This window comes from Aquarana catesbeiana, linkage group LG12 (genome assembly GCF_042186555.1).
Source record: "Aquarana catesbeiana isolate 2022-GZ linkage group LG12, ASM4218655v1, whole genome shotgun sequence".
Taxonomy (NCBI): domain Eukaryota; kingdom Metazoa; phylum Chordata; class Amphibia; order Anura; family Ranidae; genus Aquarana; species Aquarana catesbeiana.
The window spans coordinates 51,775,306-51,792,017 of NC_133335.1; the positions used below are offsets into that span (position 1 = coordinate 51,775,306).

The window sequence follows — 16,712 nt, forward strand, 5'->3', positions numbered from 1 at the left end:
TATCATTTTATCTCTGGAGTTAATCCCTTTTTTAATGCATGCCAATATTCTGTTTGCTTTGTTAGCAGCAGCTTGGCATTGCATGCCATTACTGAGCCTCATCATCTACTAGGACCCCCAGGTCCTTTTCCATCCTTGATTGCCCCAGAGGTTCTCCCCCCCAGTGTATAGATTGCATCCATATTTTTGCCACCCATATGCATTATTTAACATTTTTTCACATTTAACCTCATTTGCCATGTAGGTGCCCACCCCATTAATTTGTTCAGATCTTCTTGGAAGATTTCCACATCCTGCGGAGAAGTTATTGCCCTGCTTTGCTTAGGATCATCCATTAATACTGTTTACCTCATGTTTACCCCCTCTTCCAGATCGTTTACGAACAAATTAAATAGGCATTCAACACACAGCTCTGTACAATGAATATCCTTACCCCTGCATTCTGTGCATTATATACTTCTGATACCTGCACTCCACACTTTACATTTTCCTGAGCACTGCACTCTGTACAATGGACTGTATGTTACATACTCCTGACCCCTTCACTATATTACACATTCTTCACCACTGCAGTCTGTACTATGGGCTGTACACTACATACTTCTGTCCCTTGCACTCTGAACATTACATACCCCTGACACCTGGACTCTGTACATTGAATAGTTCTGATACCTGCACTCTGTACTATACCTGCACCATAGGTGTGCGCATGGAGTGTGCCTGGGCACACCCTAATCACCCCAAGCACATTAGCATTATCGCTCTGTGTGCCTGCAGGGAGATGGGAAATATCTCCCTCTGACCAGTTCTGCCATATCTCCCTCTGACCAGTTCTGCCATTAATGAAGTGCTATTGTACTTCTCTTTCACTGTACTGGCTCTGCCATAAAAGTGTATGTGTGTGTGTGTATATATATATATATATATATATATATATATATATATATATATATAATTATTATTTATTTATATATAGACACACACACACACACACACACACACACGGGTGTTTGAGCTTTGGGGTGCACACCCTAATACAATAGGCTGCCCACACCAATGCACTGCACCATTGGTGTGCGCAGCCTATTGCATTGAGGTGTGCACCCCAAGCAGTGGACTGTGTCAGTAGAGCAGAGATTGGTGTCAGTGTTTTGTTTTTTTTAATTATTTTTTATTTACAATTTTGTTTTTTAATTAATTTTTACGTTTTTTTTTTTATTATTTGTTTACAATTTTTGGTTAAATATCAAGACAGAGCTCCCCAAGTCACTTTCTCTGCAGCCTCAGATGCACTGGACAGTGAAGGAATGGGAAAAGTTCTGTGCTGAGCAGAATAGTTTACTATGCTTCAATTAAGATTGAACACAGGAGTGGTATATATCAGTCATTGTGTTCATTCAGAAAAGGAAGGTGCTGGTAAATTAAATATTTACTGGCCCCCATCACCTGCTCTCAATCCTAAAAACAACTCCCGCAGCAGCCACAGGGAAAGGAGGGAAGCTGGTAGCACTGCAGGGGGGAGACAAGGGGCGCCAGAAAGCAGGGGGAATCGGTACCACACGGGGTGATTAGGGTGTGCTCAGGCACACCCAGCACACCCTGTGTGCATGCCTATGCTCTGCACTATGTACTTTGCATACCCCCCGTAGCTATGGGGTGGATTTGCTAAAGGCAAGTAGCCTGTGCACTTTGCAAGTGCAGGTGCACTTCTTTTCCCCCAAGCTTAGTGAATGTGGCAAAGCTTCACTTTTTAAAGAATACCCAGTTGGGTACAAGAAAAATAAAAAAACAGCATTTTTGCTTGCACATGATTGCATGATAGAAAATAGCAAAGCTTCACCACATTCGCCAAACTCTGGGGTAAATAAGTGCAACTGCACTTGCAAAGTGCACAGACTATTTACCTTTAGTAAATCAAACCCTATGTGTTTCATACCCCTGACACCTGCACGGTGTGTATTGCATAATCTTAACCACCACGTCCTCTATATTTCACATTCTTGAGCGCTGTACTCTTTAACCTGAGCAGTACATTACATATTGCTGACCCCTGCACTCTGTACCTTACATACCCCTGACACCTGCACCCTGTATGTTACATACTTCTTACCCCTGCACTTTGCACATTACATATTACTGACCTCTGCACTCTGTATGTTGCATACGCTGAGACCTGAAATCTGTATGTAAAATAATGCTGACCCCTGCACGTTGTATGCTGGGCTGTATGTTAATCATTTCAAAGTCTTCTGCTTGGCCTAAGGGGACTACTCTTCTGTGTTATTGTTCCAAAGCTTTCAGTGCATTGTATTTGAGAAAGTACTCTTGTAAAGCGCTTTTGTTCCAGACTGAATTTACTTTGGGTTTTTGTGTATCTTCAAGTAAATATCAATTTTTATTTATGTATGGTGACATTTTGTAACCTTGACTTGCTGTAGCATGCTTTGTGCATAAGTTGTTACATTATAGATAACACCCAAACCCCTGTACTTTGGAATGAAGGTGATTTATCTCTTTCCAGTGTCAGCATTAATTGGTTTTTCAGGCAAGTAATCAGAATATCAGTAAACTGCCCCTTGGATTGAAAGAACAAAGTGTCATTCCTTATCTTCACTAATTGGTTTATCAGTCTTGTAATCTGAACATCAGTAAACTCATTATGATAAGTTAATCAACATGTAGGGCTAAGATAGCTACTCAGTTTAGGGCAAGATGGGCTGCAAGGAACTGATTGGCCCTTCTTCTAAAGCACAAAGCACTGTATATTACGGAATATTTTCTAAAAGTGGAATGAAACTTTGCTAATTCTTTTTCATGGACCCCCAGGAGATTTACACCATAATGTGCTAGTATGCACCACATATTAACACAATGTGGCAGACTTACCTGTCCAATGAAGCCCTCCAGCACTGCAGTGTCAGCGCTCCAGCTGGTCCCATGCGCTTCCATCTTCACCCAGTCTTCCTTCTGGGTTTGCTATGTTCAATTGGTTGAATGGCCGGGCATGCACATTGGAATACCTTACTAAGCAGTGCTGTAAATGTATTCTGAGCTGCATTGACAGGCAGGGAGAAACATAAGACAACAGAGACCCCTAGGGTACTACAGAATGTTCCCTCTGGCCATCCACTAGGAGGGTTATTATCAATGATGCATTCTGGGGTGTAGTATAAATATTTGGGGCTAACTTTGTGAGACTCTCTTCCCCCCAAGCTTTGGCCTGGGGGGGGGTGTACAGACTGTAGTCTGCCCTGTTTGACCTGTAGCCCCTTTATGGGGCCTAGCATGTGTACTAAGAGCTTCACTGGGGCCAGAAGTGATCTTTTGAAGCTGTCCTGCCTGTTCAAAGGGGAGCCTGAACCAAAACTGAAAACCAGTAGGAGGCCCCTGGTGGAGCCAGGGGCGAGGAAGAGGCTGGTTTGTAGGGCAGGCGGGTGGTACTTCCTCCATGTTTCACATTAACTCATTGGGTGCCAAATGTGGGTCACATAGGAGGCCTACTTTAGGGTGGGGTCTCTGGGCTACACCAGGCGATGAATGGGTTCACTCATCCTAGAACAGGGGTAACACCTCGCCAGAAAGCATGCTCACCAATGCCTGGGACCAAGTGAGGACCAAACATTAAGGCAGTCCCCTAACTCAAAGATGAGCCACCTGTGTGTGGTATTATATACGGAGTTCCTCCAAAGATGTTGTCCCTTGTCCTACACACACGGGTATATGTGTTTCATTAGGAGGAACAAGCAGAGTCTATGCCCACTCCACCAGTCAGCGTACCTCTGTTACCTCACTCCCAGTAACAGAATGGGGTCCCGCGAACACATAGAGCAGACTTTATGCTTTATCCACTAAACCCTTCTCGCTCGCAAGTGACCAGGTATTTAGATCTCCGTAGCGCTAATCCACTCTTGATGACCAGTGGAGACAGACAGCTAGGAAGAAAAAACGCCAAACGCCGAACCCCCTCAATACCGAAGAACCTGTCACCTATACAGATACTATGTCAACAACTGGTTGCTGTTCTTTATGGTTACCCATAGCTAGCTACTTCCTTGCAAGTTAACCTTTTGTTGTAGTGATGTTTCAAATTCAGACCTTAGTTCTGTAGCGAGAGACACCAGTACCCCACATGCACTCCTTGAGTAACTTCAGACCAGTGTTTGAGCTGTGTAAACAACTTTACTGAATTTTTGGCAGAACATGTACAACATGCATACTTTCCCTAACTAGACCTAACTGTGGCTTATCCAAGTTACCTGTAATGCCCCGTGCACACGGTTGGATTTTCTGATGGAAAATGTTTGATGGGAGCTTGTTGTCGGAAATTCCGACCGTGTGTAGGCTCCATCCGACATTTTCCATTGAAATTTCCATCACACAAAATTTGAGATCTGGATCTCAAATTTTCTGACAACAAAATCCGTTGTTGTAAATTCCGATTGTGTGTACACAATTCCGACGCACAAAGTTCCACGCATGCTCAGAATTAAGTAGAAGAGCCGCACTGGCTATTGAACTTCATTTTGTGTGTATGCAAGACAAGTTTGAGCCAACATCCGTCTGAAAAAATCCATGGATTTTGTTGTCAGAATGTCCGATCCTGTGTACGGGGCATAAGGGTGTAGCAGCTTTTGGAAGAGTCCAAACTGGAGATAACTCGAGCAAAGGAGTTCTTGTCCTTGGGAGTATTACGATGGATCGGTATTCCAACAAGCTTCTTAAGACATAATTCTAAGTCTCTGTTCAGGCGTCCTGAGCATGTTCTCAATTTTGTTCTTGGTCTCCCTTTTCTTGGTGCCCCCTTTGAGCTGTGACTCTTCCATTTATTTTAATCAGGAGGCTGGACCCCAGAGGAAAACCCATGAACACCAAGGAAAGGGGGCACAAGCATTAACTCCTTCCCTCCAAACCTGGGCAGCCAGGTGCTAACTATACATTCAGTAGGCTACCTGCCTACCGATTTCTCACAGGAACCAAGTGACTCACTTGGCAGGGTGCACAGAGGCCTAGGAGGCTGCATGGAGAATTCTGCAAGCCAGCTGGAGAGTGCTGTTCCATGTGAAGGCCCTTTGCACTGGACAAGTGGATCTGGAGTCTGTAAGTGTTGCATCTGTAAGTGTGGGTATTTGCTGCCCCAACCTTCTCATGTGTTCGGAGCAAAAAAATATTTAAAAGGACAGTAACGTGACTAGAACCCAATGCTTTTTGATCCTCTATTACTATCCATGGACTCAGGCCTGGGGTTAATGTTAGTTCACCCTGCCACTGGGGGTCCCTCACATGCCTTTGTAGGTCAATGGGTGGTACAATGGAATGAAGAATAAAGCCTTTTTGTGGATTTTAAGGATAGACATAGGAGCCAAAGGATGTTACCACAGCTCATGGCAGGGGTCACAGGCATCTGACACTCCCATGAATGTTGGAAAGTCTAACAGGAGGCTGCATCAATGGAGCAGAAGTAAGGAACAGGGGCTGTCAAAGACATGAATATAATACCTTTACTGCAGAGAACATTCATCTGGATTTTTTAATATTCTTTAATACCTTCAAGGCTGAATAATTGCTTCATCATTGCAATAAATGTAAAGGTTGTTTGCAATTTTTGGTTTTCTTGATCATGCATGGGCTCTTACGGATAAATGTATTGCCATCATCACTCACCATAGAAGAGATAGCTGAAGATAGTCTGCAGATCCTTATTACTGGTCAGCCTGCTGATGACCTCCTGATGACTGGATTCTGCGAGCCGAAATACTGGTGAAAACCAGTGGAGAAGACCAGATTTCACCAGAAGTAAGGCAAGCCACTGAGGCATCATCTTCAACACTGCCACTAAGGGCACATGGCGAACTGCGGTCTACCAACAGAAACATGACACAATTGTTACCACTTTGGCAGTGGCTTACTGTCATCATTACACTGTCACAAAATCCTAATTTATCACAGTCTAATCCAAAAAATCAATTGTCACAACTCATAATCTTCACTTTGGAACCTTCATTGGACTACTACTGTAAAACAGACAGTTCTCCTTTCGTACACCATTTAAAAACAATTGGATTTCCGGCATGCGGATGAATACGTAAATGCATATAAATGAATTGTTCTACATACCCAAATGTTTGTAATTACAGTGCCTTGAAAAAGTATTCATACCCCTTGAAATTTTTCACATTTTGTCATGTTACAACCAAAAACGTAAATCTATTTTATTGGGATTTTATGTGAGGGCTCCACAGAACAGCTGTATTTATACTGAGATTAAATTACACACAGGTGGACTCTATTTACTAGGTGACTTCTGAAGGAAATTGGTTCCACTAGATTTTAGCTAGGGGTATCAGAGTAAAGGGGGGCTGAATACAAATGCACACCACATTTTTCACATATTTATTTAAAAAAAAATTTAAAAACTATTTATCATTTTCCTTCCACTTCACAATTACGTGCCACTTTGTGTTGATCTATCACATAAAATCCCAATAAAATACATTTACGTTTTCGGTTGCAACATGCAAAACGTGGAAAATGTCACGGGGTATGAATACTTTTTCAAGGTTTTAAAGATGATATCCAGGTAAACAGCTAACTATACAGTTGAAACTGCCAAAAGATTTGTAAGCCGATCCAGGCACCCCTGCCAACCATCACAGCCAAGTCCTAAACCTACACTGCAGAAGCAATATAGCTTGGTCAACCCCACCAATGTCGCCACCTGCTGATTGGACAAGTTATAATACACTAACAATGTCTTTCCCATGCTCTCCCTGCTGTCCTCAAGTTCACTTTCAGGGCCCTCTCTCAATCTGAGTATTAGCGGAAGCTGATATAAAGACATATTCTGGTTATTACATGCATTCAAGAGTTGACATTGTTCTAATCCCTTACCTTCATCGAGGCAACAAACTTCTCAATAGCTTCCTCCTCTCCAGGGAACTGCTTCTTCAGGGTGTCGGGGAATTCAGCTTTTCCTGCATACAGTCGATAGACCTTATGGCCTATCTTAATAGAGTCATACTGAGGCCCTAAGAGGTTCCATTGAAGTTGTCCTTCTGTTAACTGATCCATGATCACCCGTAGCATTCCTCCTTCATGCATCTGCCCCACATAGTGCAGTCCTGACCCAAAACAGACAATTCTAGAATTACCCTACAGCTGACTCTTATAAAGTTGATATTTCTTAGCAAGTTACAAGTCTTTCATATACTTTACCAGAAGTTTTGATTGTACCAAAAATCAGTACAAAAATAAATAAACAAAGCATCTCACAAGCTCATGAGGACCCACATGTCAGACACAGGAGGATGACATCCTGGGACAAGTCCTCCAATCCCAAAGAAGGCATGGAGCTACAGGTGGCCACAGTTACCCACTATTATATTAAAGCCAAACTACAGTCAAAATTGTTACTTTTAGGGATATTCAGAGTCCTGTATTCCAGTAAGAAGAGCTGACAACCCTGGTTGGTATTTCATCGCAGAACAGGCACTGTGAAACAGGACGTTTTGGGCTAATTGCAATTCTGACCAGAATAAAGGGCTAAAGTATGGTGAAATATTTTGCCCAGATGTACACATTAAGTTAGCAAAATTTGGCTAACCATTTTTCTGAAACTCTACAATCTTACCTGCCCTCCGAAAATGTAATGCCATTTCCAATATCAAAGAGAAGAAAGGGCGCCGCTCATCAACTCAGTGCATTAGTATGTAGATAAATGTGGCTTCAGCCAGCGTCACTCCAGTCACGCCCCCCCTGACATGTTTGGCCAAGCTCACTGGGGCTGGGTCACAGACCTATGTGGTGAACAGGTATGTTGCGCTTAAATAAAATAAACAGTAAATAAATGATATAAACAAGTGAGTCCAATGCCGCGTACACACGAGCGGACTTTCCGGCATACTTGGTCCGGCGGACCAGAGCCCGCCGGACAATCCGATCGTGTGTAGGCTTCAGCGGGCTTTTTTTCCCCAAAAGTCAGCCGGACCTAGATTTAAAACATGTTTTAAATCCCTCCGTCGGACTCAGTTTCTGACGGAAAGTCAGTTCGTCTGTATGCTGGTCTGACGGAAAGCCCGCTCGTCTGTATGCTGGTCCGACGGACCAGATACGACGCAAGGGCAGGGTATCGCATCTCGTGCTCGATGCAATAGGAAAAACAAATTTTCCTATTGCGGCGAGCGCGGGGCATACCAGGCCCTTAGGTCTGGTATGGATTTTAAAGGGAACCCCCTATGCCGAAAAAACGGCGTGGGGTCCCCCCAAAAATTCATACCAGACCCAGAGCCGAGCACGCAGCCCGGCCGGTCAGGAAAGGGGGTGGGGACGAGCGAGCGCCCCCCCCCTCCTGAACCATACCAGTCCGCATGCCCTCAACATGGGGGGTGGGTGCTTTGGGGGAGGGGCGCCCTGCGGGGCCTCCCCACCCCAAAGCACCTTGTCCCCATGTTGATGAGGACAAGGGCCTCTTCCCGACAACCCTGGCCGTTGGTTGTCGGGGTCTGTGGGCGGGGGGCTTATCGGAATCCGGGAGCCCCCTATAATAAGAGGACCCCCAGATCCCGGCCCCCCACCCTATGTGAATGAGTATGGGGTACATGGTACCCCTACCCATTTACCTAGGGAAAAAGTGTCAATAATAAAACACACTACACAGGTTTTTAAAATAATTTATTAAACAGCTCCGGGGGGGGGTCTTCCTCCGGCTTCGGGGGTCTTCCTCCGGCTTCAGGGGTCTTCTTCCGGCTTCGGGGTCCCTCCGGTTCCTCTTCTCCCGGCGTCCGGTTGGTTCTTCTCCGCTCTCTCTGGCCTCTTCTCCCGGTGTTCCAGTTCTTCTGCCGGCTCCTCCATTGTCTTCATGCCGCTCTTTTGCCAGTGGCGACCCGGACTTCTGGGCTTCTTGTCTTCTTGGCTTCTTCCCTCTTCTCTTCTCCAGATGTTGACACGAAGGTCTCTCCGGCTGGACTGCTCTCTGAGCGCTCCGCTGTGACTTATATAGGTGGAGACCCCGCCCCCTTATGCCGTCACAGTCCCTGGGCATGGGGGGCTCCCGGATTCCGATAAGCCCCCCGCCCGCAGACCCCAACAGCCAACGGCCAGGGTTGTCAGGGAAAGGCCCTTGTCCTCATCAACAGGGGGACAAGGTGCTTTGGGGTGGGGGGGCCCCGCAGGGCGCCCCCCTCCCCAAAGCACCCACCCCCCATGTTGAGGGCATGCAGCCTGGTACGGTTCAGGGGGGGGGCGCTCGCTCGTCCCCACCCCCTTTCCTGACCGGCCGGGCTGCGTGCTTGGATCGGGGTCTGGTATGGATTTTACCACGCGTTTTTTTGGGCGTAGGGGGTTCCTTTTATAATCCATACCAGACTTAAGGGCCTGGTATGACCCGCAACGGGGCTCGCAAGGTATCAATCTCGCCGATAAAAGCGGTGAGATTGACTTCCTTTTCTAGTCCCGTCGTACCCGAGTCACGTTCAAAATGAACGGACTTGTCCGTGTGTGGGAAAGTCCGTTCATTCTGAAAGTCCGCTGCAACTCCGGCGAAAGTCCGGCGGAAAGACCGTCGAACCAAGTCTGCTGCAAAGTCCGCTCATGTGTACGAGGCACAAGAGTCACAAACAATAATTGTGACACAATAGTGAAAGTTTGAATGTTGTCACCAACTTCCTCCACCTTGCGCGACCACCACCAAAAAAATAGGATGTGCCCTGTCAAAGAGCATTGACCACCTATTATTGGGGGGTCAACATAGGCTTGTATGTCTGGAAAGCTCCACGTCTGTAAAGAGGTCCACTCAACAGAAACTTCAAGCCACCACCAGGGAAGACATCAAGTTTCTTTTACTCCAATCCAATCGTCGCTAATTAGACTTGCTCCGGAAGAAGTCTGACTAGCGACGAAACCGGTTGAGCCATATCGTCATTTCCTGTCATCGTGTTTGGAGCATTTACCTCTGAAACCAATGTGTCCAGTACATGCTGTTTTAATCGTCTTTTCATGTAAGTGCATTACCTTCATTAAATCCTGGTAAAAAGGGTTTTACACTATTGTGGCGTTTGTCTCTCATTTGGGGTATATGACCTGATGTCACGTTTGGAGTAAAAGAAACCTGATGTCTTCCCCACTTGAAGTTTCTGTTGAGGGGACCTCTTTACAGACGTGGAGTTTTCCAGACATACAAGCCTATGTTGACCCCCCGTAATAGGTGGTCAACGCTCTTTGGTAAGGGCACATCCTATTTTTTTGGTGATGGTCACACTAGGTGGAGGAAGTTGGTGACACAACATTCAAACTTTCACTATTGTGCAATTTTTGTTTTATGTTTATCATAAGCGCAGTTTATTTTCGATTTTTTTTTAAAGACCTCTGCGACCCAGCCCTAGTGAGCGGGGAAATTGTGTCAGGAGGACGTGGCTGGAGTGATGCTGGCTGGGGCCACATTCATCTACATTTTAATGCACTTGGTTGGTGACCTGCACCCTTTCTTCCCTTTGATAATGCTCTTACACCTCTGATAAGTGCACTGATGCCAGCTCCCTTCACTGTAACCTGCGGGGAGATCTTTATCTCAGCTTAGAGTGGCACTACAAGTTTCATTTGGGCCATTTCCAATACAATGTAATGGGCAGTCCAGCATATCTGATAAGTTGGAAAACCCAAATAAATATTCTAAGACCATACCTAGCCACCCAATCAATTGAATATGGCCATTAGCACTAGACTAAAGGTCAAGCGATATCTTCCCAGTTTGTGGAACTGTTTGTATGATTGTATCTGACCTTTTACTGGTCACATCACACACTACAGGCACCGAACATCTAGACTGGTCAAATATCGCTATACATATAGGGTATATATACTGTATGTAACTAGTACCACAACATCTTCGGGTATTTTAAAAAAGGACCACGGTCCACCCACCTTTATATAAGCATAGAACACACACTCACCCACATCAAACTCAAATCCATGTTCTTGGAAAGTGTGACAACTCCCTCCAGCCTGGTCGTGCTGCTCCAGTACAAGAACCTTTTTACCAGCCTTAGCAAGGGCAGCAGCCACTGTCAGGCCTCCGACACCACTGCCGATGACCAACGCATCCAGGTTTGGGGGGATCTTGTCCTTGGAGAAACCTGCACTAGACAAGCAATCAGACCTATCAAAGGGCCAGCAGACCTACAATACAACATTCCTTGTATACAAAGACATTACTTATTTTAAGTGTATTAAATATAGAAATAGACTATATTTGAGAAAAATAAATACTTTAACAATAACCTTGGTTATCTCTAAATTATGAAAATGTTGATTTGTAATGCAGAGAAATGAGATGATCAAGTTTGTAAATTATTTTAATAACTTACATTGTTCTGCTATGCTTCAAGGACTACTAGTAGCATCCTTGAATTTGTCAGTTTTTCTCGATATTGATGTTGTCCGCGGCTCCACTCTATGCTCTGTGCTGTACATAGGGTTGCCACCTGTCCGGGATTCACCCGGACAGTCCGGGTTTTGAATCGTGTGTCCGGGTTTGTGCTGTTTATTCTACATATATTCTACACTCTACAACACTTCCACACTAAACATTCAGCTATATGTTATTTAATTTATCCCAGTCTGCACTGTTTATTGTAGTTTACAATCAATATAATTTACATGGATGCACACTGTGCTTTACAATTCCACCCCCTCCCCACCTTTCCACTCTGTACACTTTACCATACAATCTATACTCCAGACCAATACACCCTGTACACTGAACTATATATTATTTATTCCTCACTACTCCACACGAAACACTGTGATGTATATTATATAATTCATATCTCTCCACTCTGTTCACGTTGCTGCACATTCTTTACTCCACACCGCTCCACTCTGTATACTGTGCTGCATATTCCATACTCCACTCTGCTTTGCTTTGTACACTGCGCTGTATAATCTATACTCTGCACCACTCTATAATATATACTCAACTGCATGTTATAAAATCTATACTCCACACTACTCTACTCTGTACACTGTGCTGTACATTCTATACTCTACACCGCTCCCCTCTCTACAGTGTGCTATACATTATATACTCCAAACCACCATGGGTGTATGTACAGGGGTTGCGATTGTAACCCGGCCACCTGTACACCTGGATAGGGTGGCGGAGTGGGGGCATAAAGAGGAACCGATCCTTTCCATTTTCTTCCTACAGCCTTTCAGCAGCTGCAGGAGAAACATAGAGGGGATTGGTTTCTCTATGTCTCCCCTCCTATCCACCTCCTTGTGTGATTGGACTCCTTTGCTCTCTCCTGCCCCCCCTCCCTTAATCCCCACACAGTGCTCACCTCTTTGTCCGGCTGCCGTGGGGGACGCTTTCAGGATGGAGAGCAGGGAAGGGACTGATAAATATGTAATTTACTGGCTCCTTCCTTGTAATAATGCATAGATTCAGTGATCTGTACCGATCACTGACTCTGTTCATTGGAAACTGAGGCATAGTAAACTGATTACGATGCTTCAGTCTGTGAATGAATGGGAAGCCCTTTACAGAACTATTCCTTTCCATTCATTCTGTGGAGATTGAGGGCTGTGTCCTCAATCTCCTTTCTCTGTCTCAAAGGTGGAACATCAGAGGTCTGTTTAAACCCCTGATATTTCACCAAAGCCCCCCCAATGGGGCTCCTAAAAACTTGTGAAAAACAAAATAGTCAAAATAAATAAATAAATAAGATGGTAAAAAAGTAATACAAAAAATAAAATAAAAAACTGCTGACATCGGCGGAGCTACCAGAGTCATAAAGGTTGCACTTGCGACCAGGCCCTGGTGTTCCACCACTGTGGGGGGGGCCTTTATGGTTTCTTGCATCAGGGCCCTGAAGGTTCTCGTTACGTGCTCTGCACACCACCCCATGCTATACACTTCTGTATGGTATATAATCCCAGCCACTGTATGAGTAAATACCCCACACCACTCTACTCTGTACACTGTGCTGTATATTCTTTACTCGACACCGCTCCATTCCGTCAAATTTTTTGCATGCTATACTGTATACTCCTCACTGTTGCATTTCATATATTGCACATTACAATCTACAGTATGTACAGTAATATACTCCACACAACTATACTCTACACACTTTTTTATATTTGATATACGCCATACCACTCCACCCTATATACCTTGCTGTATGTTATATACTCCGCACCTCTCTATTGTGTGTGCTGTGCTGTATACTACATACTCCACATTTTCTACCATTACAGGCTCAATTCACCCAACATTATTTTGTCACTTATGGGTGGATGTTAGTTAGCTGAGCTTCTACCTCCTTGTACCTGTAATTCAGAGGTTGTAGACTGTGGAAAGCCTATCATTGCACTAAATGAAATAAGAAAGTGGTCACACACACATACCTTGTTTAAGTACTTTGTCTCGGCTTCTCTCGTCATGAACAAGTGGCTTGGGTGGCAGAACAAAATCTTCCCGAAACAGACTACCCCATCCATAATAAAACCGTAGAATCAAATACAGCAGCAGCAGAGGTACCCCCAGCAGTATGAACATCATCCACAGTGCCATTATAGGGTATACTTACAACAACTCCACCTACAGGCTGGGGAGGTCTAGAGTTCTTGCAGCAAAGAGGCTCTGTAGTTACATTCACCACTATGTACTGTCCTATGCATTACACAGATAATATGGTTATATGCAGAATACACAGACAGCAGTAGAACTCTCACAATTCCGGTACAAGCTGAACATGCCGTGTACTTGCATGTGTTTGGAATTAAAGGGAACAAAGGTTCTTTCTTATCTCAGCAAATCCAGTGAAATTGCTGGGAGAGACACTCCCCTATATAGAGCAGATATTACAGAAACAATTCCATAGATACACATTGACTGGAAAAATAGAAACCCTATCCCACGGCTATGGTATAGGGTGCTTGTTAGCCCCCTTGTGATAGCAATAAAATTAAATGAAAGGAAAAAAGTGTCAAAAAATGTAATTATAATAAAATGAAATGAATAATAAAAAAAATGAAAAGCAGTACTGTTGACATCCGCACACATGCAAATGCAAACTTATAGGGGGGTGCACGTTTATGTAAACATCGATTGACATTTGCAGCAATGCCTGATATGCATGGAGCGGTGTGTGAACAATAATTCTAGGGCAGTCATTCATGGTTAAAGTGATACTAAACACAAACTGTTTAATTTACATTGTCCCTTCCATTTCTGTATGTGGATGATGTTCCTGTATTTTAATAAATAAACAAAAAAAAAAAGTCTAAGTACCTTTTTCATAATCAATATACAGCTGTCACATGATCCGGATCTTTCCCAGCCTGTCTGCAGGGAAACATAAGCAGGAGAAGCTTATAATCCTCTGCTGCTGGTCACATGTTCAAAATAATAAAAAAAAACGGTCTTTGGAATACAGAGTAAAAATAAATAAATAATATCAATAAACTGTTTTAAAGTGATTGTAAAGATTCGTTTTTCTTTTGTTTTTTATTTAAAAATAACAAACATGTCATACTTACCTCCTCTGTGCAAGGGTTTTGCACAGAGTGGCCCCGATCCTCCTTTTCTGGGGTGCCCCCACAGCCCTCCTGGCTCCTCCTCTTTTCGTGTGCCCCCACGGAAAGCTGCTCACCGTGGGGGCACTCGTGCGGGGGCGCTCCCGAGTCCTGCTGCATCCATTGACACAGGCAGCAGGACTCGGCCCTGCCCCTCGGCTCCCATGGATTTGATTGACAGCAGCTGGAGCCAATAGCTTGGCTCCTGCTGCTATCAATCTATCCAATGAGAAACCGAGACAGCGGCTGGAGCGTCCCTGTCACTGGAACGATCAGGCTCAGGTAAGAAAAAGGGGAGGGGGTGCTGCACCACAAAAGGTTTTTCACCTTAATGCATAGAATGCATTAAGGTGAAAAACCGTGAGGGCTTAAAACCTATTTAAATTGCCATACATATATATGTATTTGAAATCAAATCTTTATTATTTTTGGCAATAACATGGTGTGGGCAGATTTCTGCCAGTCACAGGCTGTGTCACACCCCTCCAGCCTGTGTCTTAGAATAAGAGGGAGGTGAAGCCTCTATTAATCTACATGTAATATCCCAAAATAGTACAAAGGGGGAAGCACTGTTTGGAAGATTAAAAATATTATTGAACTAATCCTATAGAACAGCATCCATAGCCTTGCAAGGGGATGAAATAAATACACTGCAAGTCACATCTTGGGTAGAGGTTACAGCTGTACCGGGTGGAATGGATGGCTGCATCCGTGTCCTGGAACTCCTGGGTGCGGGCGGATGGCCGATGGATGAAAGCTCCATCTATGGACCTTGTGGGGGCTGCGCTGGGCTGATCACTGCTGATCCGGAGGGAGTCACCAGAACGAGGAGCATGCTCAACTGTGGGTACGGCACTAAGAAGCCGGTATGGAGACGCCGGGTAGAGCGGGAGCCAAGACCAGTGGCAGCAGGGCTGGGTTATGATGAGGGGATGGGAATGAGAAAGACAAATTGGCAGAGCTCGCTGAAGGCGGACTACATGTTTCAGGGATTAACCCCTTCAGGTCACCTAGTCCACTGCAAGCAACGTGTAGAAACGCGTGGAACTGCACACACGCTCCAATGGTGTAAATGAAGCCTTAATTAATACAGAACTGCATGAATTTGCATCGTCTATATCTTCCTGCAGTTCAGCCTTCATTGCACCAAATTCATATGACTGTCTAGAACTTGTACTTGAATTTGGCTCATGCTTCACAACTTTTAGAATCCACGTGAGACACTTTACCAAAATCTGTCTACGCCAGTTTCTCTCTCGGTATGCCAAAAGGCAGTTGGTCTTAATTAGCTCCACTTTTCCATTTGGCATGCAGCACACTGTAAAAGGGGCGCCATTCAATGCGACACAATGTAAAAGTGGCACATTTTGAAACTATCTGAATTTGCTGCATTAGTTGCTGTCAGAACCAAAAGTGTCACAAATGCTACATGAATTTGGAGCAATACATTAACAAGAGTTATTAACATCAGAAAAGTGGCGCAGCAGCTTTATTGGATTCCCCCTATGAGTTTAATATACATAGTTGTCAGAGCATTAGACATCAAATGGAACACTATACACCTTTTTTTGTGTCTTATGTTTACTAATCCTGAACACATGACAACATGCTCTGGAGATTTTCGGCTAAATTCCAGCTGAGCCAAATCCCTTGACTCACAGCAGAAAAAGGTTTTATATGTTGTGTGGGATTAGCAGGTTTTTTTTCTCTAGTCCAAATTTTATTATTATTTTTAGGATGGCATAGAGAAGGGTTAGAGGCTCTCTCTGGCTTTTATTGCTCTTTGTGTTCTGGGTAGATTCGCCCATCTTTTTGTCCTTGTGACCAGTGTCGGCTGGTGCTCAAAATTTTTGGGGGGGCACAAACAAACTGAAAAATTCTGAAAAAAAACCCATTACTTGCAGCTTCACTGTGCCCATCAAACGCAGCCACTGTGCCCATCAATTGCCGCCACTGTGCCCATCAAACGCAGCCACTGTGCCCATTAATTGCCGCCACTGTGCCCATCAATTGCCGCCACTGTGCCCATCAAATGCTGCCACTGTGCCCATCAAACGCAGCCACTGTGCCATCAAATGCAGCCACTGTGCCATCAAACACAGCCATTGTGCCCATCAATTGCCGCCACTGTGCCCATCAAA

General features: G+C 44.5%; 1 protein-coding gene across 1 annotated transcript in view; it reads right to left on the bottom strand.

Annotated features, from left to right (window-relative positions):
* The window catches only part of LOC141114221 (all-trans-retinol 13,14-reductase-like), a 33,139-nt gene extending 19,357 nt beyond the window's left edge, over positions 1–13,782 (bottom strand). Inside the window, exons 1-4 of the mRNA XM_073607781.1 lie at positions 13,402–13,782; positions 10,944–11,126; positions 6,889–7,118; positions 5,662–5,857 (exon numbers count right to left, since the gene is read on the bottom strand). Of these exons, the coding sequence (XP_073463882.1) occupies positions 5,662–5,857; positions 6,889–7,118; positions 10,944–11,126; positions 13,402–13,567 (775 nt within the window). The 5' untranslated portion in view covers positions 13,568–13,782. The remainder of the gene's footprint in view (positions 1–5,661; positions 5,858–6,888; positions 7,119–10,943; positions 11,127–13,401) is intronic.
* Positions 13,783–16,712: the final 2,930 nt, after the last annotated feature.